Source organism: Ixodes scapularis, unplaced genomic scaffold, assembly GCF_016920785.2.
Source record: "Ixodes scapularis isolate PalLabHiFi unplaced genomic scaffold, ASM1692078v2 PGA_scaffold2__306_contigs__length_199485367, whole genome shotgun sequence".
In the NCBI taxonomy this organism is placed as follows: domain Eukaryota; kingdom Metazoa; phylum Arthropoda; class Arachnida; order Ixodida; family Ixodidae; genus Ixodes; species Ixodes scapularis.
The window spans coordinates 99109574-99136382 of record NW_024609857.1 but is presented as its reverse complement, the minus strand read 5'-3'; the positions used below and the strand labels follow the sequence as shown (position 1 = coordinate 99136382).

General features: G+C 46.4%; 1 protein-coding gene across 2 annotated transcripts in view; it reads left to right on the top strand.

Moving 5' to 3' along the window:
- LOC8030198 overlaps window positions 1-26551 on the top strand; it is a 36778-nt gene extending 10227 nt beyond the window's left edge. For both annotated transcript variants that reach the window (XM_040209484.3, XM_040209483.3), the window contains exon 2: window positions 21465-26551. In XM_040209484.3, the coding sequence (XP_040065418.2) occupies window positions 21489-22151 (663 nt within the window). In that variant the 5' untranslated portion in view covers window positions 21465-21488 and the 3' untranslated portion in view covers window positions 22152-26551. The remainder of the gene's footprint in view (window positions 1-21464) is intronic.
- Window positions 26552-26809: the final 258 nt, after the last annotated feature.

Sequence of the window (26809 nt, the reverse complement as noted above, 5' to 3'; positions counted from 1 at the left end):
CGTCAAGAACAATCTTCAGGCGGCGCGTGCATCATTCTCTTGAAGTACTGCAAGCAAGGCTGACCTGTGAAACCCAAGGTGGCGGTGAATCTCCTCAAGTACTGGAAACATAGGGGCGAGTTCACGGTGTGCGACGGGTTGCTCCTCAAGGGCAGTCGCCTAGTCGTCCCAGCATCACTTCAGGGTGAGGTTCTTGGGTTCATCCACGAGGGTCACCAAGGCATGAATCGTTGTCGCACTCGAGCGCGTGACTCGGTGTGGTGGGCTGGTGTGAGTAAGCAGATCAAGTCTATGGTGGAGGACTGCGAACGGTGCGCTACTACAAGGATTCAGCGTGCTGAACCTCTCATCTCATTACCTTCCCTTGAACTCCCCTGGCAACAGCTGGGAATAATTTGTTTCATTTCAATGGTCAAGACTTTTTGTTTATTGTTGACTACTTTTCGCGGTACCTTGAAGTTATCACACTCAAGAGCACTACATGTTACTCGGCGATCACTGCTGTGAAGAGCGTGCTTGCGCGTTTTGGCATTCCAGAGGTCGTTCGCAGCGACAACGGCCCGCAGCTTGCAGCTGCTGAGTTTGCCAACTCTGCGCGGGACTATGGTTTCGTGCACACAACAAGTGGCCTGCACTACCCGTAGTCCAACGGGGAAGTCGAACGCACGATCCAGACTGTCAAGGACCTACTGCGAAAGGGCGACGATCCGTTCCTTGCATTCCTATCCTTCAGGGATACACCGGGGCGATCCGGTTCATTACCGGCTGTCTGCCTTGGAGTATGTTTCCTCTACAGTCATCATCACCACCACAAGGTTGTCACGTGAGAATATTGCATTCCTGATTGGCTGCTGCCGCTTCAGACATCTCCGAGTTGCTCGTCCGTTTCGAGCCGCACCCGATCTTTGCAGTTCGTGTCGATCTAGGTAAAGCTAGGGAATAACCCGCCAGCAGCCCCAAAATTGTTGGAAAAGTTGCCCCGTTCGAAGCGGGCCTTCCATTTGTTGCTACGTTATAAAAAGTGTACAGTAGTTCCGGTGACTTGACGGCATGGTTGGTTTTGGTTACAGTGTATGACTCTTGGTGAATTCCACTCGTAGATTCGGAGCACTTTTCAAAATCCGCGAGGGAGGCGTAATTCCGCTCCATGGGACCCGCTCCGAATCGACGAGCGGAAGATAGACACGCCTTTTTAACGCCCCCCCCCCCCCCCCCCCTGCTCCCTCCTCGGACGTTCAAAATGGCCACTGCTCAAACTTGACAGCCCACCAACGCCTCAGCCGACTGATCTTTCCAACGACCAGTGACATCTGTCACTGTTTAGCTGCAGAAATAACACACGACACAGGCCAGGCGAAATTGGACGTGTTACGGAGCCCATGTCACGAATAACAAGGAAGACGTCCGCATTCGGCACCGTCACATACCTTTCTGCCGCCTCGAAGCAGCAGGGCGCGCAGAGCAATTGCCATCGGTGGAGTTCAGATTGCTGGTACAACTTTAATAAACACAGAGGTAACAAACCATCACTGGCATGGTCGTTGCCTAATCTGTTCTTGCTTTATTGCACGAGATAACGCCCGCGGCATGCAGTGTAAAAAAAGTAAACAATCAATGGCAGCAAAATGAACAGGCCTAACCTTGCATCTGCCTCCTTCCGATTTTCTGCCGTTTTTTTTCTCGTTCTTCCTTTCTTGATCACAGATGTCAGCGCTTCCAATTTTTCACATTCCTGTCCCGGCTTTCCACCCCTTTTCTAAGCGAGGTAGAAGCGTTCGAGCCTTCACAATCCCGCGTAAACAACCGATGCGTCTGAGCAGATCCAGCTAGACGGACTCCACTCCGTCGAGGGTGCAGCCGGTCGCCGGTCGGCCCAGTCGGCCCACCGACCTCGTTGCGCCTGCGCCACCACCGAGGGAGAGTAAATGATGTAGCGCGCTCTGTAATGTTCTATGTACATCTCTTAAATCCTGCGGACCAAGTTCGGCCGAGTTGGAGGCACTTGACGGAGTGGGAGCTGCCGGAGATCTACAAGCGGAAGATGACCAAGTCGAGCCAGGTCTGCGAGCGGAATATGCGCTTTCTAAATGGAGCGGTTTTGGAGCGCTCGAGATCTGCGAGTGGAATTCTAAATCACCAGCACAGATCTCCGGACCAATGCCCTTGAGGCGGTACTAGGGAGCCTTGCTCCCTACTTATACCTCAAGCGCTGACATGAAGGCTCCCTACGCGGTCCCTGCAGGGGGCACCTGTGAAAGCAGGTGTTTGGAGAGTGGCGTCTCCACGGACCCCGAGCCATGCGGGTTCGCCCGCCCACGTCTGGCTGTGCGTGGCTTTCCCGTGTCCGGGGAAAAGGGCATCCTGGTGGTTGAGCCGAGCCCGGGGTAGGTTTGGACCCTTCGGGGCCCCCCGGGCGAGGCAATACACCACTTCGGCCCCCGCTTCCCGTAGACGGGAGTCCTGGCTTGGCCCGACCAGGATGATTCAGCCTAGTCGCCACTTCTACTATCCCCTCCTTTCTTTCACCCTTGTCTTCTTCTTCTTTTCACTCTTCTCATTTCCCTTCTTTCCTTTTTCAACTCCTTTGGCGGCAAGGGCTAACCTTGGGTGGTGACAGATACTCTCGTCCAGATCCACACTTGGTTATAGTTTCTGGGTAGCGCTAATAGAGTAATGCTTCCAGCAAAGCCATATTTGTTATGGGGTGTTACCTATTCCCTCGTTGGGCTCCGTGGTGGGCGGCGCGCCACAGATTCCGAACACTCCTTGCCCTCTTATGGCGCCCCTCTCTTCCAAACCCCGTTCGGGGCAAGCCGTTAAAAGGCGCTGCCCTGAACACAAGACTATTGAAAAAGAACCAGAGGTAGAAAACTTCACGAAGTTTTTCGTTGTTCATTCTCTCGATGAACAGAAACCTGTTTCAAAGCTTTCACCATTTGTCGTCGCCAAAGTACTTGAACACCTTGTAGGGTTTTCCTACAAGGCTAAAAAACTCTACTCAGGAGACCTCCTTGTTGAGATAAATAATAAAAAGCAAAGTGAAGCGCTCCTCAAGCTGAACACCATACTTGATGTAAAAGTGTCGGTGAGCCCTCACCGCACACTGAACACCATCCGAGGAGTCCTCTCTGAAGACGACTTCCTTCACACTAGTGAGGAAGAACTCCTCGAGGGACTCCAAGGTGCCGGCGTTGTCGCCGTAAAACGGATTATGTTCAAAAAAGATGGTGAAGAAATCCCTTCAAAACACGTCATCCTTACATTTGAACGACACACACTGCCACAAACAATCAAGGCTGGATACCTGAACTGCCACATCCGCCCTTTTGTCCCCAACCCCCAGCGGTGTTTCCGTTGCCAGCGTTTTGGTCACGGAACACGCAGCTGTCGAGGGAAGGCGACTTGTGCAAAGTGTGGCAGTCAGGATCACATCTCTGACAATTGCGAGAATGTGGCCCACTGCGTTAATTGCGATGGACCACACCCTACCTACTATCGTGGCTGTCCCATATGGAAGCAAGAGAAGGAAATCATTGCCATTAAAGCCAAAGAAAATATCAGCTATAGCGAAGCGAAGAAAAGGTATTCCTTCTTGTCGAAGGGATCGTACGCCGGCGTGGCACGGAGGGGTCTTGTGCCACGCTCGGAGTCTAGGGCTACCCAGGTCTCACCTGAGGTTCTGGAGGCAGCCCTCAGGGCCCCAACCCCCCAGCCGGGGCAGCAGTGCCCCCCTCTTCATGGAGGGAGTGCACATGCTGGTTCGCTGGTTCTAGACAGGCCGGCAAATGCCGCACCTGTCCGCACTTCGCGGTCTTCTCCCGGGGAGAGGGGGCGAAACTCCCGCCCGACCTCCTCAGAGAGGACCTCCTCTTCGAAAGAGCGGCACAACCCTCGTGCCGCTCCCCCAGTACCCAAGGGGCCGGAGGAGGCAGAGTTGAAAGACACTCTGCCCAGCACCTCCGGTGCCTCTTCGGCTGGTCGTGGCCGGGGCAAGCCACCCCGCACAACGAGCCAGCCAAAACCTTCAGGTAAAGGCTCGCCTCCAGAAATAGAGGCGATGGATGATACCGCTGAGTCACCCACTCCTGCATCCGACGAGGGTGACATGGAGTGGCAGACTTTGAAGTCTAAAGGGAAAAAACCAGTGGTCCCTCCCAAATAACCATTAATTTCATACTCTCAATTTCTTCATTGCCTCTCTCTTTTTAATTTTACACTTCACCTTTTTAGATAAATGAAGAATTTGCATTTTATGCAGTGGAACTGTCGTGGTCTTTTACCCAATATTGATGACGTTAACTATTTTATGGATGATCTTCGGCCTATTGCCCTCTCTTTACAAGAAACTCATCTTCAAACACATCATACACAGATTTTACGACGTTATCAAGTGTTCCGCAAAGATCGTCTGAGCTCCAGTTCTGGTGGCGTAGCAGTGGTGGTGCAGAGCGGGGTTGCCTGCTCTGAGGTCCCTCTCTGCACACCGCTCGAAGCTGTAGCGGTACGCCTTCTTTTAGACCGCCTCATTACAATTGTGTCCATTTATTTGCCACCAAACGTTCCATTGCAACTTCACGAACTTCAGGGTCTTGTAGGACAGCTTCCTCAACCCTTCTTAATTTTAGGAGATTTTAATGCCCATCACCCCATGTGGGGTAGTACTCGCCTCGATTCTCGAGGCCGAGTAATTGAGCGGTTTTTATTATCATCTAACTTGTGTATTTTTAACGGGAGAGAGCCTACTTTTTTTAGTTCTGCTCACAACTCATTTACATCTATTGACCTTTCTATTACTTCACCTTCATTACTTCCATGCTTTTCATGGAAGGTTTTTAATAATCCCTTTGGGAGCGATCACTTCCCGATTGTTTTAGAGAGTACTGTCTCTCTTCCGACTCTGTTAACACGAATGCCCCGATGGAAACTAGATAAGGCAGATTGGTCCATTTTTCAATTAGAGGCACTGATTGATTCTTCTATAATTTCAAACATGAATCCAGATGAAGCAACGCTGTATGTCACAGAGGTTATAATACATGCTGCCACACGGAGTATCCCTCAAACGTCTGGTCGTCTTCCTAAGAGATGCAAGCCATGGTGGAATGATGACTGTAAAACAACACGAAAGTCCCAGAACAAAGCTTGGTGCGTCTTTCGTAGATATCCAACTTCTAGTAACTTACTTGAGTTTAAGAAAACGAGAGCTAAAGCTCGCTGGACAAGACGCCAGGCGAAGGGAAGCTCCTGGAGAAAGTATTTGACATCCTTGAGTAGTTTTGTATCTACAAAAGAAGCGTGGGATCGGCTTAGAAAGATTAGGGGCGACTACTTACCTTTCAGAACTCCTCTCTTCCCTGCATCATCTTCAACATCTCTGAAAGATCAAGCGAATGTTCTTGGGAAACATTTTCAGGATGTTTCTAGTTTACGCAACTGCAGTGAAGCCTTTAAAAAGTTCCGTTCGACAGCAGAGAAACAACCAATCATTTTGTCTGGTGCTCGTGACGCTCCGTACAACAGGCCTTTTACACTCTCTGAGCTCAAAGTGGCTCTTAGTGTAAAGAAACAGTCTGCTCCTGGACCAGATAATGTTCATTATGAGATGTTAAGGCACCTGTCACCTGATTCTCTAGGCAGTTTGTTGACCTTTTATAACTCATTGTGGCATCGCTCTGCATTCCCCGAGGTTTGGAAAAGAGCTCATGTAATCGCTCTTCTGAAGCCTGGGAAAGATGCTTCTCAACCAACTAGCTACCGACCCATTGCTCTCACAAGTTGCTTGGGAAAAACCTACGAAAGAATGATTAACCGACGTCTCATTCATTTCTTGGAGAGTGAGAATGTGCTTGACATTAATCAGTGTGGTTTTAGAGGTGGACGTTCCACCCTGGACCACTTAGTCCGCCTTGAAACCTCTATTCGTGAGGCGTTTGTACACCGCCAGGCCTGTCTCTCTGTGTTTTTTGATCTGCAAAAGGCGTACGATACAACGTGGCGCTATGGGATCCTGCGGGATCTTTATGCTTACGGTGTTCGGGGTCGCATGTTGCGATGCATACAAAGCTTCTTAATGGGACATACTTTCCAAGTCCGTCTGGGCTCCACCTTATCAGATGTGTTTTCTCAAGAAAGTGGTGTCCCTCAGGGAGGGGTGCTTAGTGTCACACTTTTTGCAGTTAAAATCAATAGCCTGGCTCAGGTGATACCACCGACAGTATCTTATTCTTTGTATGTGGATGATGTGCAAATTTCAGTTTCTTCTTGCAATCTGCATAGTTGTGAACGTCAACTGCAACTGACAATCAACAGGATGAGCAAGTGGGCAGCCGAAAATGGGTTTCGCTTCTCCCCCGACAAAACCGTATGTGTTCTTTTTTCGCTGCGTCGAGGGTTGTCACCGGATCCTACCTTGCATCTGAATAACGTTACCATTACTGTTAAGGAGGCGCACAAGTTTCTAGGCGTGATATTCGACAAGAAGCTCACATTCGTACCCCATTTGAAAGAACTAAAACGAAAATGCCTACGATCTTCCAATATTCTTAAAGTGCTGTCGCACACAACTTGGGGGTCTGACAGACGATGTCTGCTGCGAATTTATAACGCTCTAGTGCGGTCCCGGTTGGATTATGGTGCACCGGTATATGGGTCGGCACGACCATCTGCTTTGAAGATGTTAGACCCAATCCATCACCTTGGCCTGCGTCTAGCCACAGGTGCTTTTCGCACGTCGCCCGTGCCGAGTCTGTATGCTGAAACACATCAGATGTCCCTTGAGCGACGCAGACAATATCTTAGTCTCTGCTATGCCTACAAAGTTTATAGTGATCCAGACCACCCTGCATTCTCTGCTCTGCAGACCTCTGCATCATTGCGCCTTTTTGAGAATAAGCCCAGTATTGTTCGGCCCTTGAGCCTTCGGGCTGAGAGCATGGCAAGGTCGCTTCACCTTTGTTTTGATGAGCCTCCTTTGTTGAGACAGGCCTATAGGATTGCTCCTTGGGATTTGGTGCCAATCTCTTGTGATTGGTCACTTTCGAAGTACAGCAAAAAGGTTGTTCCTCGTCTTGTTCTCTTGCGGGAGTTCGCAGAGCTAGAGAAGAAATATAGTGACTATCTCCACTTTTACACTGATGGCTCGAAAACATTGAATTGTGTAGGCTGTGCAGTTTATTCTCTCGCTTTCAGTGAAGTGAGGCAACTCAACCCTCTAGCAACTATCTTTACTGCTGAACTGTATGGTATCCTGATGGCTATTGAATATATTCTAGAAAATAACATTAACAAAGCAGTTCTGTTTGTTGATTCCCAAAGTGTTCTCTTAGCTATTTCATCTTTAGCAGACAGCAAGAACGCTCTTGTGCAACAGGTTCGTTTTCACATAAACAAAGCTTTCCATCTAGGACAATTTATAAACTTCTGCTGGGTGCCCAGTCATGTGGGCATTCCCGGTAACGAGAATGCAGACCATCTTGCACTTTCTGCAAAAAATTACACGGAAACGTCTTTTGGCCTGCCGCACCAAGACCTCAAGCCAGCCTTAAACAAGTCAATTATTAAGTTATGGCAACAGGATTGGGACACACAGATAGATAACAAACTTCACATTATTAAGCCCAACTTAGAAGTATGGGAGAGTTCCTCCCATAAGGACCGCCGTTCGGAAGTTCTTTTATGCCGCTTGAGAATTGGTCATTCTCGATTGACTCACCTGCACTTGCTCTGCGGTGAAGATGTAAAGCTCTGTGAAAAGTGTGGGAAAATGTTAACTGTCCTTCACATCCTGTGGAATTGTAGATTTTTGGATCATCAACGTCGAAGATATTTTCCAGAACTTTTCAGAAACCACCTTCCATTTCATCCTTATTTTTTGCTTGGTGATAGACCTTTGGTACCATTTGCTCGCGTTTTAAGTTTCCTACATGCAATTGGCCTTTTGCACTTGATATAGATAAGTAAAGTTAGATGTAAATGCAAGGCTCCTTAAATTAACTTTCTTGGCGCAATATGGCCGTAGTCGCTCTTGGGCCATTAAACCCCAATCATCATCATCATCCCTACGCGGTACTATAGTTGGTGACAGGTAAGAACCCAGGGCGAGGGAAAGGAATGCTGGGGAGGAGGCAGCAGATGGAATGCTGGAGAGAGGGGGTTCTCTTCTCTCCAACATTCCATCTGCTTCCTCCATCCCAGCCTTCCTTTCCCTTGCCCTGGGTTCTTAACCTCTCACCTACTATATACTTCAAAAATAAAAATGTGCCGCTTTTATTTTTGGTTGGGCTGTTTGATTGTGGATGCACCTGGAATTCCTGGAAGGCTGATACAGATGCTTGTATTCCACATCTAATGTTTCCTCTAACGGAAGAGCTGGAGGTCTGTCAACTCGATTACTGTAAGCCGCTAAAGGAGGGTACAAATGAACAATATGTGCAGGTGCAGTGAGAAGAAAAATTGCAGTCGACGTTGCACTTCCCGCTCTTCGCAGATTTGTAAAAAACGTTCGAGGCCTTACATTGGAAGCACACTTTTATGCCGTGCCGTGTTCACTTTTTATTCTGCCATCATTTTCGAGTCCTTTACAATAAAAGCATTAACAAAAGCATTGCCAGCTGAACATGAAGGAAGGTTACATACAGCTTTTGTGTCTCTCTCTGTATGTAACCTTCCTTTATGTTCAGCTGGCACCATATATAGCACTGAACCAACTACTTCACCTTCAAGCCGTCGCATTAACTATGTTATGAGAGCCATCGTTTTCCCAGTGAACGCCACCAGCCGCACTCATTCGCCACTTCATACTCAATGAACCTAGGTACACTGCACAATACTTTTAGTACAAACGACATCAAAAATGTTTTCAATTTTATTTTGAAAGGGCTTTGCCAGGTGCCCAAATTAACGGCTTAGTGCCCTAAGCGAGCCCTTTCCGCTACCATAGTAGAATTCAGTGATGTGATTGCTGCGCCGATTATGCCAAACTGCGCCAAGGGGCTAACCCTGCTACATCCTGCTACATTTCGCCAAAATAAGGGTAATCTGTGCCAAGCCTATGCCAAAAAACCAACTTCGGTCGCCTTTCTAAATGGAAACTATACTAAGTGCCGTCATTGAGCATGCGTGTTTTTGTGGCGCAAGCGGCCACCCGACACAAGGTACCCTGCATCAGTTGTCCACCTGGTCTTGCATGGTTTTCCTACCCCTCTCGCGTTTCGCGCTCTCGTCGTTTCGTAAATCTCGTCTCGCGTCTTCTTTCCTTTTTTTAAATATTTTCAACAATAGACGCGGCTGTGTGCGGATGCTCCGACGCTATTTATTTATTTACCCTAAAAACCCTCTCGGGCATTACAGGGGGGGGGGGGGGGGGGGGGCAATCATAGACAAAGGTAGTGCACTTTGTGACAAAAAGATGACATTGGCGCGCAACATAGAATAACAGAAAAGACAAAAAAATGCTTAGTGAAAATTAGATAAGCAAAAACTACATACATCGTTATACATAGGGTGTTGAAAACATCTGGGCTGAGGTGATCGACACAATATCGCTGGGTAGGCTGTTCCAATCGGAGACAGCGAGGAGGAGAGGGGAGTCTTTGAATAAGTTGGTGCGAGCAAAAATGGGGCGTACTTTGAAGGGGTGGTCTACGTGGGATGAGACATGATGAGGAGGCTGGATGTATGAATCTCTGAAAGCAGATGAACCATGGTATAGCTTGTGGAAGAAGGACATGCGGAAATATATCTACGACAATGAAGTGGCGAAAAGTTGAGGGAATGTTTTATGTTAGTCACACTTGAACAACGGGAGTAATCCTTAGCTATGAACCTGGCGGCTTTATTTTGAAGTGACTCAATATTATTGGTTAGATACATCTGATGAGGGTGCCAAATAATGGATGCGTACTCCAACTGCGATCTTACGAGTGAGGTATACGCAAGAAGTTTAGTTGCTTTATTAGCCTGGAACAATGAACGTTTAAGAAATCCTAGAGTTTTAGACGCTTTGCAGAGGATATGCTCAGTATGAAGGTTCCATGATAGGTTAGCTGAAAGGTGGACGCCGAGATATTTGATTGATGGGACATTTTCAATCTGGTTCTCTCCAATTGTGTACGCGTGGCGATCAACATTTAATTTGGTGGTGAAAGTTACACACTTTGTTTTTTGCGATAAACGGTGAACAGCTTGCCAGGTACCAGCCATGCCTTCATGCTGTGAAACGAAACCATGTGTTTGCGCGGCGGGTGTTACATTGTGAGCTGAAGCACTCGCTTCTGAAAGCAACGGCAGTGAGAAAACTATAGTTAGTCCCTGCCTTCCACGACGTCGCGCAGTCACTATGGCCGCGCGACGTCGGGTGTTGCCACGTCACGGCAGATATGGCGCTTTCAAAAATGAAACTAAGTACCGCCGCTTGTTCGTCAACATTCCTGTTCTTGTTTAAATCATACGTTACTACAAAAATCCCTCTTTAACTCGGAGACTGCTGTGTCGAAGTATTGATAACCTAGGTTTCTCTCGGTGGGCTTTCTTTCGAGAGGGATCCCGGTATGTAAAAAGTCTTCAGCGAAAGAAAGTTCGTGAAAAGAAGAGAGCTAAAACAAAGAAGACAATGTCTGCACGCTGAGCCTGCACAGTGCACTTGTTTGTCTCAAGTTCAGTTGTTGCACAAAGTGCCCCAAGAACTTTTTGACCGTGGCTTGCAATGTCTTGTATCAATGTGCTCAGGTTCTTTTCTTTTTTTTAGTTTATACCTTGTTTGCCGGTTTGTCAAACACGTGCTGCTGGAGTGTTTTTTGTCGTATGCTGGACATTTTGCATACAATTTTGGGAATCAGTTGGCAACGGAGCAGAGTGGCCTGGTTTCGGTTTCGATCGAACAGCTGTTGTCTCCGCTTGCGTGACGAAGCTTGCACAACTGCAAGCCTGCCGAAGTTGCCCTCACGTGCATGCAAACATGATTGCACAACAGAGGCACCAGCCGGGACGCTTGCAATCCATTGTTTTATGTTTGCTTACTTTTGACAAAAATCTGGCACGTCGGGAACGAGTAAAACGGTGCCAAGAGGTTTCTCGGAATTGCTCGGCAATGCCTACAGCACTGTACACTTGTGGGATGTCTCAGCAGTAAAAACACGAGCAGCGAGTTCCGTCGCAACACGTCACAGTAGAACATAGCATAAAGTGTTCTTTGTTTGTACAGCACCTAAAACGAATATGTTTATTTTTTTCTAAGATTCTCTGCTCCAAAAGTCGCTTTTGCTGCTCCGGAACACCATCTTGGCTGCTCCAAAATCCACTTTTGCTGCTCCAAAACACTGTCTTGGTTGTTCCAAAGGCCACATTTGCTGCTCCAAAACACTGTTTTGGCTGCCCCAAAAGGTGCTCCAGAATGGTTTAGGCCAATCACATCACTGTGTTGCTTATAAACATTTTTTGGTAGCCTTTTAGGTTTTTGGAGAAAAACAAGCAAAAATGGTGATCAGTTGTTGGCACTAAAAGCTGGTTCACACACTTGCAACTGCTTATGACCGTGTTCTTTAAAACCATGTAAAATCTCTGGTAATGATTGAACACATCAACACTGTCTTTCGGCAAACCATGAAACACTTGCAGTGATTGAAGTGCTGCGCCATTTGCACCAAATTGCACCACGAACGAAAGTCTGCTGCATCTTGCGCCACACCTGCGTCAAAATAGGCTTAAGGGGCCCTGCAATCGTAATTAAGCATCTACCTTTTTTGCGGTTTCCACGTCCCTCGGTGTTCGGGCAAGCCAGCGAGCACGGAGAGAGTAACTAAATATCAGTGCGTCATATTTTAACCTGACGACGCGGAAACCTCCTCCACCTATGGACCCGTGGTGCCAAAAGCGCGCGATATGTGATGTCTTAGGTCCTGGGCTTACTACTGGTCAGAGCTGCTAAAAGCTTCTTTTTTGTCGAAATACAAAACATAAGTGGTGCAAACCGTTTAAATTATTTATAAAAGTAGTTTTTGTTCACTTTTTTTTTAGATCAGAAAAGAAACAAATGCAGTTTATAAAGTATGGAGACAAGAGAAGGAGGACGACGAAGTGGCATGAGGAGCAGCAGCGTTCGCTTCAGCTCCGCTAACACCACTAAATTCCTGCCATCAACTGGGTCCCCCGACCCAAATCTTTTATCTAAGGACGGTGACCCATCGAAAGACTTCCAGCAGAACCAAATGTAGGCGAGTCTTTCTTTTAACTCTCACCTCGAGAGGCCGCCGTAGGCCCGGACCCCGGGTAGGCAGAACTAGGCCTGCCCATCACCCCGCATTCTGAACATGGCGAGTACTGAAACAACGCCGATCGAAAGGTGCACCGAGAACGACGAAAACAATAGCATGGAGCTAGAAACCAACAAGAACAACGCAAGAAAGGTGATAATTCCGGCGAAAAGATTCCGTAGTCAGGACCGGGACGATAATTTCGAGATCAGCGACGACGAGATTAACAGGATAGCTAACATCAACGATAGTTCTCCTCCTGAAACGACAAACAGTTGGACGCGAGTCACATACAAAAAACAAAAACCACAATGGGGAACCCACCTTGAGCGCTTTGACGAACCAAAGATTGTGATTGTGGTGAAACCCACAACGCAAACCAGAATATCGAACATCTCATCGCGGATCCTCATGGACCAACTGAAACAGCTTTTTACAATTCCTTGCAACAGAGACCGACTTAGCTACGATCCCAATCACAGGAACAACACCATAGCCATTACTGTTTACAGTGAGGCTTACGCAGGAGACATCCTCCAGATGAGCACTCTGACGCTGGGTGACGGCACGGAGGTAGGGGTCCAAACATACAGATCCACCACGGGCCTCATGCCCAGAGGAGTAATACACGACGTGGATGCAGAGTTCACAGCACAAGACATTGTCGACTACTCAGACTCTGACTACTGCAATGTCCTACATGCAAGACCCATTGGGAGGAGAGGCACATTTCTTCTTACGTTCGATGGAAATAGAGTTCCTCGGAAGATCACGCATCGCGGAAGACTGTTCAGAGTATATACGTACAAACCAACAGCCGTCCTGTGCCTGAAATGCCACGGCATCGGGCATAAGGCAGCTGTCTGCACGAGAGAGCAGAGATGTAGGCGTTGTGGTGAACCTCACCCAGAAGGAGAACAATGTGAAGATACGTATTGCCCTAACTGCCATGTGTCGGGACATACAGCCTTCGACCCCAACTGCGAGACCAAAAAAAGCACGGACGCAAAGCTACAAAGAAGAGCACAGGCAATAACACAGACAAAAAGCAAAGCAACAAATGTGGCAAGTGCGTCTCCATGGAAGAGGATGGCTACTGCCCTGCACAACCAAGGCACAGTTAGAGGAAGAACATCCTTTTACCAAAACCGCTTCTCCACCCTACAAGACCTCGAAGAGTTTCCGCCGCTGGAAAACACCGGCAGTACCAAGAAGGGCCCCACCGGCACCAACTGCACGACATACAAACAGGATCTACCAAACGCTAATGCCAACATGGCCAAGAGAACGTCTTCAACGAACAAGACATCGATCGAAGCCAAAGAAAATCAATTAAAGGAACTTGAAAGACGTGTGGCCCAGCTCAAAGTGGAAATTGAAAAAGACAAACAAGAAGAAGAACGTGCCAAGCAACGCAGACAAACAGAACTGGAAAAAAAGAAGCAAGATGCGATCAAAAAGAGTGTTGAACAAACGATGGTGCTAATTCCCTCCTTCACAAAGAACCCAATACCGTCAGAAAACCCGCCGATCTGTGCGGTTACCCAAGCTACCCAAAGCGGGAATTGGGAAGAGAAAGTGCTGCACTTCGTAGAAACACAAGCTCAGCAAACGCAACAAACACAGCAAATGCTACACCAACAAATTCAGCAACAAATACAGCAGCAGCAACAGATGCAGCAGATGATGCAGCAATTTCAAATCATGTTTATGCAGTTCCAGAAATCGCAAGTACAACAATGCAGCATAGAAAATACCTCCACCCCGACCCACAATGCAGAGCAAACCATCTAGGGATTCCCGGAAGACTAAGACACTCGATTTTCTCCAATGGAACTGCCGGGGCCTCCGAGTTCGCAGGGCGGAACTTAATTTACGACTGCTACAAGAACCTAAAGATGCACTACTATTACAAGAAATAAATGGGGACAACATCGGTCTTAGAGGATACAGAAGCTTCACATCACCCTCAATCATCCACAAAAGAGGCAAGAAAGAAACGGTCCGAGCCCAAGTAGCGGTGTACCTAAGAAAACCACTGCCATATGAGCAATTAGACACTACTCAATGGTGCAACCAAACCCAAGAAATAGTAGCAGTCCGCACAACAGATAACGACATCAAAATCATCCTCATATCGGTATACTACAGACCAGCACTTTTCGCGAACGACGAGCACAGCTGGCTAACACACTTTGTTAACACGTATCCCAAGCACCACATCGTAATTGGGGGAGATTTCAATGCCTGGCACGCGGACTGGGGACAAGACCAACCCAATGAGAGAGGCGTCAAAATTCAAGATGAATATGGAAAAGCAGGGCTCACCCTATTGAATGACCCCGAAATTAAAACCAGGCTCGGACAAGGGCCCAAACAGAAAGACACAATACCCGATTTAACCCTTGCATCACAAAAGTCTATAATAACCTGGAAATGCGATAATAATGACCCATGGGGGAGCGATCATTTCCCAATACACATAACACTAGAACTCGGAAGCAAACTTAAACTGAAAAGAAACAGCAAGACCATCATCTGGGATGATTTCAGAACAATCTTGAATCAAGAATACCACATAACTAACATAGACAAACTAACCCACGCTATGAAAGAAGCATCTGTAAAAGCGACAATTCAGAAAGCAGTAAACGCGGATGGCCCAAATCCTGACACACACCTTCTCTCACTCTGGCGACACAGACAGGAACTCATTGACAAATATAGAACATCCAGAAATCGCAAAGACTTAATTGAGGCAAACAAGCTTGCAAAGGAAGCACAATCTTACGCCATTAAGCTATGTATCGACAATTGGAACGACTTATGCGAATCATTTAACAAGCATACGTCAATAACACAAATGGGGAGTATTTGTAACTCTATGCTCGGAAAAAAGAAAGAGTGGGGTATCACATCTAATATAGCCCTACGAAGCAACAAAACGCTAGAAGAAGTACTTGAAGAAACGGGCCCACTTTTCTTCCCTCAACCTGCAACCAAGCCGAACGCAATAATCTACACACCAACAGTAGTAGAAGACCAACACCACTACAACTGCGACTTTACCGTCTGGGAGCTTGAAGCAGCAATAGCAAACGGCAGGACTAGAAGTGCACCAGGCCCTGATCAAATAACCAACAGTATGCTAAAGAACCTACCCGAATGTGCAAGAGCTGCGCTATTGGAGCAGATCAACATCATCTGGAAGTTAGGTGAAATGCCAGAGGACTGGAAGATGTCGTTTGTCACACCCATACCAAAACCCGGAAAAGTCCCAGACAAACCTCAAAACACAAGACCAATATCCCTGACGTCGATACTGTGCAAGCTCGTCGAAAGGATGACACTTGCTAGGATCGATTGGTTTACGGATAAGAATTGTACATACCACCCGGCCCAAACGGGATTCAGAAAGAACTTGGGAACGCACGACAGTCTAATACTACTCAGAGAAACAGTATTGAAATTCACCCCCGAAGCCCACAGTACGAGAATGTTGGTGGCTGTAGACATCAAGAAAGCGTTTGATTCGCTACCACACGACGTAATAATCAAGACCATGGAGACGCAAGGAATCCTAGGAAGACCCCTTAACTTAATCAAGAAATTTCTCAAAAATAGAAGATACGTAATCAAAGTGGGCAAAGATCAAAGTAGCACAAAGAGCAATGACATTGGAGTGCCCACGCTCTTTAATCTAGCGATGGCACCGCTAGCTTGGAGGTTGGACGAGGTAGAGACACTCCATTTTACTATATACGCAGATGACATCACAATCTGGACGACACAAGGCACGAAAGAGGAACAGGTCGAAACACTGCAGGCAGCACTTCACATCATAGAGAGCTTCCTAAAAGAAGTAGGCATGAAACCATCAGCAGAGAAGACTAAACTCCTGATATTTGGTAAAGAAAGAGACAACACCAACCCCACTCTAAAATTCGACGAGCAGACAATAGAAAAGAGTGACGAACACACCATCCTCGGAATCCACGTCAACACCAAACTTAATCCCGACAAATGGATCAAAAGAATGTGCGACACATGGAGACACGGCACCTCGATCATCAGAAGAATAGCAAATAAGCACGGCGGAGCAGGTGAGGGAATTGCCAGAACGATAGTTCAAGCGGCACTCATACCGAAAGTCATGTATGGCTGTCGCTTTTACAGATTGACACTGCATCATTGGGCCCGTCTCGAAACCCCGATGAACGACGCGAGAAGATGTATTTCGGGCCTTCCGAGACAAACAAGACTGATAGAACTGCACAAATGCGTGCCATTTCCGTCGCTGAAAGAATTGGCCTCCACGCAAGAACAAGCACAAAGAGTCAAGATGCAACACACCAAGCAAGGCAGAGAAATCGCCAAACTACTTGGTTGGAAACTCGAGAACAATACACCCATACCAGACCAACTACCACCATGGGAGAGAATCGACATAGCCCAATCGGCCCCTATACCACGAAAAATGAACGGCGAAAAAAACAAAGAAAGACGGTGACACAAGGCAATGAAGCACGCCGAGGAAGTAAAAGCCATCATCGAATGTAACGCCTCACATACCATCGTCTGCTACACCGACGCAGCCTTCAGTGAACGAGGAAATGCTGCTCTTGCGTGGTACGTTGGGAACACGAAAACTACTTGCACAAAACATGCACCGTACTGCAGAACAGCGCAAGAGGCTGAGATCACGGCCATTGAAGAGGCCCTGAATGCACTAGGACAAGAAGCCCAATGCGGCACGAGCATCATCATGTTCACAGACTCCCAAGACGCCATCCGTTCACTGAAGACGCATTAAGAAACGTGCAAGGCGATTCGAAATATTACGACTATGGCCATCAAGCTAAGGATGCGCGACATCCGAGCCTCGGTACGCTGGATCCCGGGTCACGAAGGGATCGAGGGCAACGAGATAGCCAACGAGGCAGCAGGAGAGTTAACTCATTCCTTCCTCCGCTGCCTTCAATGCCACTCCGAAGCCCCCGCGCCCTCTCGAACCCATCGAAATCCACCACAAATGTCACAACCAATCGAGTCTCCAAAGAGCGAACCTGACGGCTTTTACGACCCTTTTTGGGAAATTAAAGCAGCGAGGATCGCTCTAAAGAAAACTATCGACAAGCACAAAGACGTGGCACGGGAAAGCCTTCCCAAGGGATTCCGAAGACACGAATCCGTCCTGCTAAGAAGACTCCAAGCAGGAGCTGCAGTCACTCCATCAATAACGAAGAAATGGGCGGACGCTAAAAAGAAGAAGAAGAATCCGGACTTTGTACCAAAACCAGACCAGTGCAAGTACTGCCTAGAGAATCTCAGAGCAGACACTCAACACTTGGTCTGGGAATGTTCAAAGCTCGACCAAGAACGCAATGATGCCCTGGGAGCGCTCAACCATGAAGACAAACCTTCAACACTCGACGAATGGGTAAACCCGGCAGGAGACTCAGAACGACGCAGCCTCATCCTCCGATCGCTGGTCGACTTTCTGAAGACGGCCAACCTCGGCAGAGACTTGTAGCTGCCACAATTACAACCCTACGAGCTTCCATCATCCTTATAACCCCCTCCCCTCTGGCCCTACCGTAGTGTAAACCGCCAGCTGAATTTCATTCTTAATAAACGTTGTCTGACCTGACCTGACCTGGAGACAAGAAATGACCCGTCGGCATACCTGCCACCAAGCGGTGGAAAAGGCGGCGCATACTAGAAAGATGTAGTGAGATCAAGCGCCAACGAGCGGCGAGCGTAGAAAGGTCCCACATGTACGCGGTGGCGCAGCGGTCGTACAGACTGGAGGATCTGACCGGTTTTGAGCGTTCCCAAGGCCTGCGGCAAGCAGCTTTCGCTTGCGGTTTGGCCTTTTGGCGGTATGGCAGCACGAAGTGGCTCCCGTTCTGAATGATCTTTACCCCGTGTTTGTTTGCGGTTTGTTGCCAATGCAGTGTCATGCAGAATGCGTGTTTAATCGGGCAGCAAATGCAATGCGAGCCGCACTAGCTGCCCACTTCATACAGCCTATACAGAACATGCTTTAGTGGCGCCCTTTCAAGCCGTCGACACGGAGTGCGGCAGTCGTGACTGCTTGCTGAGCTCGCTACACCTTGTCTAGTTCACAGCCCCTCAATCAACCAAGGACGTCATGAAGGAGGTTATTTTTTGCTTGTTTTTGTAATTTTAATTTTCCTATAACTTTTAAAATACAGCGAAATTTGAGAAAACAAAAGTTTCATTAATTTACTACAATCAGTGCTCTCAGATTGGGTGCAAATTAAAAACCAGTAAAAAAGTCCTTGCTGGGCCCCTTTAAAGCAATAGAAAAGGTTGTTATTATTGGTCGAATATTTGGAGAAGGAGAAGGAAATGAAAATGTAAAAATATCAATTTCACAGCATCTCTAGACACCGTATTGTTTGTTTCGTATTAGGTTTGAGCACAGTCGAAAACTCAAACACATACAACCGCCAACGCACATATGCTAAAAGCACAAGTCACAGAGCATTCGCTGCACTTGATTGGTTTAGCCGATGAAAGAGCTCATAAAAATAAGATGACGAATGCCACGATGTTGCGCTTTGATGCTGTGAACCTACCAGTCGGAGGGAGCCGTTGATTCTGGACATCAGCCGCGCTGGCTGGTTGATCGCTGAGATCGTTTAAATTTCGAGACAATGTCGGTGATGTCAGGAACTAAGGGTCCCAAGAAGACTTTGCAAAATAGTAGGATAGTCTGTTGCGGCTACCGTGATAAAACAGAACCAGGGTCTTGTGCTCCTGATAAGGTCGCTTCATTATCAAGTCTGCCACGTGCCTTCGTTCTATGGCTGCAGGTACCGTGGAACTTGCGCCGCCGGCGTCAACATTCACAGTCTCTCACTAGCGTGCGTGCGTCTAGCTTCACCGCTTTGCACCAGAGTGCTAGGAGCAGTGACTGACCTGAGGGAACACCTGGTTTAGCGCGATGGGCACGGAAATTATGCTCAGGATTATTACAGGTTTAACTCGTTTGTCCTGATTGTGAGGTAATCTCTTATTTAGAAAAACAAAAACTGAGCAGAGAGAGAGAAAACACGGGTCTATACGTATTTGAATAAATACGTTAGTCACTAGTTCCCGTGCAGCTGCCGATCGAAAGATCAGCGAACTTTGACATAACTCTGGTTCCTACACTGCTAAAGAGCAGTGTGATATTTAAAGCACGTGTAGGTTTTTATTTATTTTTTTTTTTTTTTTGTGGTTGTTTTTGCAGTTTTTGGTATTAGTCTTGAGTTTGGTAGGTTCACTAAACTTGCGGGACGCATTTTATTGGTAGACGTGTTAGCGGACATGCTGTTTCTTACTGGCATTTTACGGAAATTATAGTTACGGTCAACAAACTGCCGAGTGTAAAATGAAAAGGGGAGAGAGGATTTATCCCTATGAAATGTTGCACTCTGATGAACTTTTCAAGCATTTTTTAATGCCCATTGTAAATGAAACCTACTCTGACTAGAGCGTTATTTAGGAAGACTGTTCCTTTTTCACTATATTCTTATGACAAACGGTAATAAGAAATATGCTCGAGTATAAAAGAGAAGCCCTTGATCACTATTGTAGCTATCTCTTTTTCATTCTCGTGTGATGTGCTAACAGACGTTGGCATCTACTCCAAAAGCGTCAATGGCTGCTCAAAACCAATATTTTGCCTGCTACAGAACCTCCTACAAAAGGTCAAAGGTCAAAGGCTGCTTCCATCACTGCACTTGGCATTTATGTATATTTCTTCTTCCTTTTCTTTTTTTTCACTCATTACACTTTCTTTTTTGGCCCAAAAATCGTTTGACAATGTTATGAACGACCATTTCTCAGAGATTGTACATGCGTTTGATCTCGAAAATATCGCGAAATCTTTACTCTAGTGAAAAGCAGTTCCAGGATCACCTCATAAATGGCGCCAGTGTGTTCTCTCGTCTAGGGTAACTGTATTTGAAGAGCAAGTCGTCTGCTTCTTGCGCTGAGGGTTGTGGTGGCGTCAAAACGACGCCGAATTCTTAATTGGCTTTTGATTGGAAGCATAGGGGGTAGACCTCAATGCTAGAGGCCCTAAGGTTTACCCACTATTCATTTTTAATCATCCAATAAAAGCTTGGCGTTCTAACATCATTGCAACGCCTGTGCAAGAAACAGACAAACTTGCACTCAGCATAGGCTCTGCTTGCAGAGCCAGACTATCACATTCTATTCCTTTCGCCACCAACTTCATATTGGTGGAGAAGCGGTCACCTGCGCCGACCTGAATTCAACGTTCATGCAGAAAAGTGACCTTGCAGGTGCCGAATTTCAGGCAGAGCATGTTTCTCGCTTTGCATTTGCGAAATATACATCCTACACTAGAATCGAATGAACTGGAAGGTTCCTTGGCCATTAAATATTGTGTATAGCCACCGGGTACAGTATAATTTTATGACGTGAGCGACATTTCAAAACACGTTTCCGAAGTCTGAGAAGCAAACGGCACAGAGGACTGTCGCGTTGCTTGTTCCTGCAGCGTTCACGGAGTGATACGTGGCCGGCGCATCCGGGCACCTTGGACCAGACAACAACACGCAGCTATGGTTTGCGAAAAGACACCATTTTTGTCGGCTACTATGATCTACCGAAGGCATAAATAGAAATGGGAAACAAATGACGGGATGGCAGCACGCACGTGGTGCAGCGCCGCATTATATCTTTTTTGCTCCGCACGCCGCAGCACACGACCTCACAGCCATGCCATCTGCACCTCTGGGTCTCCTGCAGAAGCAAGGGTCGTTTCCCCGCTGTGCGGCCCTGGACCCAACATGGCTGACCTGGGAGCACTGTTGCAATACTCTGCTCCGCAAGGAGCATATACTGTTACACTACTCTAGTCTTAAGAGATCTCAAAGAACTAGGTCGTAAGCAAACGCAAGTGTGTGAGCAGGCCTTCGCAGCGCTCGTTCGGATGAAAGTGCCTCAGAAAAACGGGGATAAGACAAAACAGCACAGAGAATGTTTTGTGCTGTCCTGTCTTTCTTGTCCCGTTTTTCCGAGTCCCTTTGATACAAACAAGCACAAACCGACTAGCCCAATTAGCCATCTTGTTGCTTCTTGGTGTCACGCAGCGTGCATTTACGATGCACCACCATTGCACCCGGCTCAAAAGCCCTACTCAAAAAAATGTTTTTCTCTGCTTTTGCTTAACAGGAACTTGAAGCTCCATAAACCGAAATGAAGTTCCCCCACTTCCGTCGCAAGAGGGCACTTGCCTTCGTCGTCCTGGCTGGCGCACTCCTCCTCACCCTCAACTACGTCCTCAAGTCCGAAGACACGAGCGGCTGCGGGCGTACCGCCGAGACGCCCCAATGCCTGACGTCCCTCTTTCCCAGGGTGGTAAGCTCGCTCGACTCGCTGGGCCTCACGGGCTACCTTTGCTACTACGCGCTCTGGGGCTCCCTGAAGCACGAGGGGCCCCTGCCATGGACCAAGCGTGTCGAGCTCTGCCTCCGCAACGAGGAACTCAGCGGCGTGGACGAGGGTCGGCTCTTTCGCAAGTTCCGACAGAACGGCGTTCTTGCGCACTACGACTCCGCCAACGGAATCTACAAGACGGCACTTGCGGGCGGAAGCGATGCTTGCGAGGCGTACCTCCACGTGTTTGAGGAGGACAAGGTCGTTCGGAAGGTGCGCAAGGTGGGCTGGAAGAACAGGTTGATCCCGCCCACCGCGTGCCACATCCTCCACTGCTTTCCGGCCGAGCTGATTGCGGTGCCGATGAACGTAGTCCCGTTCCTCGGAACGAAGGTGGCAGCACCACACGAGGGAATCGAGGTGCTGAAGTACATGTTCCCCGACACATGGTGGAAGGAGATCATCCCGCCCAACTGCAAGTAGCTGCGGCGGTGGGTCTGACATCTCGTGTCTGTCCGTCGTCGGCTTGGCACTGTGGACACTTCGTTGTTTTCTGGCTGGGGTTGTGCTGCGTTGCCCGAGTGCAAATACCTAGTCTTTCGGGCCAATCTGCCATTCGACTCGGGTGAAATTGTGGCAGCAGCTTGGGCAACTGTGTCTCATTGTCGTGGATCACGAGCTGACGTTTTGTTTTCCGGGATCGATTTCGTGTTCATACGTGTTATTTGTCTGAACTCTTTGTAACACCTGCCTCGTTTTGCCATTTGCTTGGCTTTACAGGCAGCGTTGACTTATTGATGTTCGAGGCTACTTATGAGTTGGTGTATAGATACTTAGAGCTGATACTACCTAGTGAACCTTTCAGTATACTTGGCAGTAGCTGTGTCATACTATGTTGTCATTGGCTACCCTAGTTTCCACAGTGAGCTGTAGAAACTAGGGTAGCCAATGAGCTGCAAGGCAAAGTCACGAACACGTGACTTTGCCTTGCAGCTCATTTGCATCCGCTCGCACAGGTAGCATTGAGCGCACTGCAGAAACTATGCTAGCCTTGACAACGTAGCACAAAATATTTGAGGCCGACTACAGAGGTATTAGTGGGCTGCAGACTACTATCTCTCATTAAGAGATGTCACATGCCCGGTGCATTTATTCTAACTATTATAAAGTTGAGCTAATGGAGATGTCTCACGAAATATTTGCCTCTACCAATGTTTTTGCTGGTGTCATTTAACATCATTTTATTGGCTTGACTTTGTAACAAACGAATTCTGAAGTGATTGATTTTGGGGAGAAAGATGACAAATTAGTATTCTGCAAACTTTGTGTCTGCACCAGTCATTATACTGGTCGAAGTGGGTTTCTAGTCTATTACAGGCAACCTTACACAAGTCAAGTAATTCATTCTTGGAATTCTGCTGACTGTACTAATGATATAAAGTGGAGTTAATATTGATTTAATTAAATTGCATTTTTCTATGCCTCACAGTAGCAACTTAGCTGACTTGTTATATATGGATGGCTCACTTAACAGTAATGCATATTTCTTTCAATTAGAGCTAGAACTGGTCATGTCATGTAATCCTTCAAGTTTTGACTAATTTCCAAAGTTTCATAACTGTTATAATTTAACATAATTAAAATAAACTTCATTTGAACCAACATGTCTTTACCAATGTGATGAAAGTTTATAAATTATTGATGGTGAAAATCAAGAAGCTTGGGTCCCACACAGTCAGACAGATCGCACATAGTGAGGTCATGGAATTTGTGCAACACAAAGCTACTAAGATGGTTCGGCCTTGGGTGTTTTTGTGTCATAATAGTCCAGTCAGTCAACCAACACAATTGGAAGTCTCAGCTACAACTCGTTCCTCTGCCATTTTCTGTCATGATGAAAAATTAATTATTTATTATAACGGGAAACTTTCTTTGCCTGGCGAGCTTCCCTAAGCCCAAATTGAACATAAAGAGGACTGATCACTTTTGGGGGGTGTATCGTTGGAATTATCTATTTTTCCTTCCTGCCGCCTGGGAGAAGAATTGCTGCAGAATCATGCTGTGAACACCTGAGAGGAGTGCACTCAATATGCAGCCGACACTGGTCACCCGAAAGGGTCCAATCCTCCTGCACGACAGTGCATGCCCACACGTCTCACAAATTGTGGTACGGAAGTTGAATGAGTTGGCGGTTTGAAACTACCTCCTTTATTGTACCCTTCAGGCCAGGAATGTTGCAAATTGTTTTGGCAAACCTGTGGTTTGACTTGTTCGACAAACCTTCAAACTTTTAACTTAAAATGTTGCTCTACTTCTACTCAAAACTTTTGTATTTTTGGAAAGTTATACAGTAGTTTGCTTTAAGCATTGAATGGTTTCCAATGCTTATGCTCAAAAATACAAACATACAAACTTTTAATTGTTTTTGTTGGTTTATTAATGTGAAGCAGTGAAACAGTATACCCAAAAAATATTGCACCCCTCCCATTCCAGGTGGCATCACCTCATTCTAACTTTTTACTTATGTGCACACTAGTCGTGCTTCAGTTGAACTTTGTTTTCAGAGTTTGCACTGATTTCGAAGAAGTCGAACCTTGTCAAACTCAAACTTCGCCAGGTGTGCAGCATACCTACTTCAGACCTTAACTCAACAAACTTCACTTTATTCACAATTCAATTTTTTAATTTAATTTTCATCTAATATTATAATTCTTAACACATTTATTTTTGGGCATTATAAAAGGAGGTCAAGAAGGCATTCCAATTAAGGTTTTATTAGCTCGAGGAGTCCAAACTTCTGTTGAAATAGAACTTTCTAGACTTCCACAAAATGGCCAAAGCTGCATCGTTTTTAATGAAGCTTGCTTTGAAAAAATATGTTGAATTATAACAAAGTTATGAAACTCGAAGGTTAGGTTGTGCTGAAACTGTCCGAGTCACATGAAAATTTCAGGTACTCCAAACAAAACAGAGAAGCAATAGTAAGGGGTAGGAAGGGCTCAAAAAGGAACCTTGTCTGAACCCCGAATTCAGCAGGTGCCATTTCGCATAGAGAATTTGTCTGTTGACCCTGAGAAATTCATCTCAACATTTGTCATTCCGGGGCTTCCCATGAGGTTTGTTTATCAATCATAGAGGGAGTGTTTCAGGATTCGCATTCCTCCCGACACCTTTATGGCAGGTGTGTTACACTGTGTGTTGTCTGAAAAAAAAGGAAACTTGAATTGCGAACTACCTAGCCACTGCACGAAATAAGTCCTAAATACTCTCTTGGTAAACCCATTATGTACCACCTTTTTCTCTGAGCATTACAGATGAAAGTTGCATAATGGTATCGTAATGCGTTATGCGTCGCAACACATACACACTACACACATTTTCTTCCAAGTCCAAACAGATCTGAAGGTAATCAATGCCAAGATGGCAATTAATAAAACCTGCTCCATTTGCTGCCTTACACCTTGTGTCTGGGTTATGTTCGCAGCCCAGATGTGTCTTTTCAGATGAAGCGCTGCACAAATTGACACTGCAGCATCCAAGACTAATTGTATTTGTAAATAGCTGAATGCTTTGATCTCTAAAGACAGAATTAATCGTTTTAAGTCTAAGCTGATGAATACCTGATAGTAACAAGTTTCTTCACTATGTGAAAACATGTTCGAACTTGCCCCTTTTTTTCTTTGGCAGTGGTGCCATTAGATGGCTCCCATTGATGTACTGAAGGCTGTTGCTACTACTGGTCCACGTATAGGTGGCGATATCAACCACTTCACTGTTTTCTGTTTTATTGGTGTCAATGGATGTTGAATTTCATGCTTTTATTTTTTAAATATTTAGCATCTGCTGTTTTTCGAAGGCTACTAGAATAGATTATTTTAGTTGACCTAAACAAACTCTACCAATTCATGTTGAAGATACAGAAAGTGGAGTGTATGCTCCAATCTGATGGGCCTTGTTTTCCTTATAAATGTGCCAGCAGACTGCTAACTTTGTTTTCCGAAGCCTGTGATAGTATACCTGCTTAGAAAATCTATTCAACGCACTCCAGGGTCCGGGTATTAATCTCTTAGTAACCTGGGGTGTGTTACAGAAATCTAGTTCTACTGAATTTCTGGGCTCTTGCGCACAGGAGCTGCATGTTCATAAAAGGGCAGAGCATATAAGAACACTTCTTTTCACAAAGCTAGGCTATGTTTAGCATGCAACTTATTTCTAACCATGCCTGCGCACATCTGACCTCCTTGTCTGGGTTAAACTGGCAACAACTTTGAGTATTTAGAAGAGGACATCCAAGCTGTAAAAACGATAGAAAAAAGGAATCGAAGGAAACCTGGAGATGTCTGCATTTGTTCTCTGAACATGTTCTATGTTAGTTTTTCTTAATTTATCTTCTTTTTGGGAGAAGATCGTTTGTGTGACTGTTATTGAATCAGTGGTGAACCTCGTATTCATTAAATTTTGGTCGCTGAGTCACTGTTTTGTGCATGGTACAGTAGTGACCACGTGCATGCATGCCCGCAGATGTTCTGTTGGATGAATGAGCTTGTGATATTTTTATATTTGGGTCTTCGGCACAAGCTTCCACTGCGCCTCTTACCGAGCGTAACATTTCGCCCTCGGAGATATTTGGCAGTCTCATCAAGTGTCTAGCCTCATTAATTCTACTTACCTTGTTAATAATATTGAGTCACTAGTTCAACTAGTCATTGTTTTGTACTTTGTCTCTTTACCTTTCAGTGGTGTGATGTTTGTCCACTTATTTCGCCTATGGGAAATGGTAGTAGTTGGTAGTAATTTTAATTGGTGCTTTAATCCATATTCTGAGAAATCAGACATCTGTGTTTCTTTGTGCTCATTTTAATAAATTGCATTTACTTATGGTGGTGGTGCCTCCTGCATTGGAATTTAATTTGCATTTGCGTGTAAATTTCAGTTGAAATGCCTGAACTCAGTGACTGGAATAGACATTTCGCTCCATATTGAGCAAGCACCAAGGATCATGCTGCGAGTGTAGTTTCACGCGCTGCACGTGATGGCGTCTGCAGGAATAGCTACTATAAATTGATAACTCAAACCCAGTAGTACTCAGACATGTGTTCGTCAACACCTTCATTTGATTATTTACTTTGAATCTTTTATTC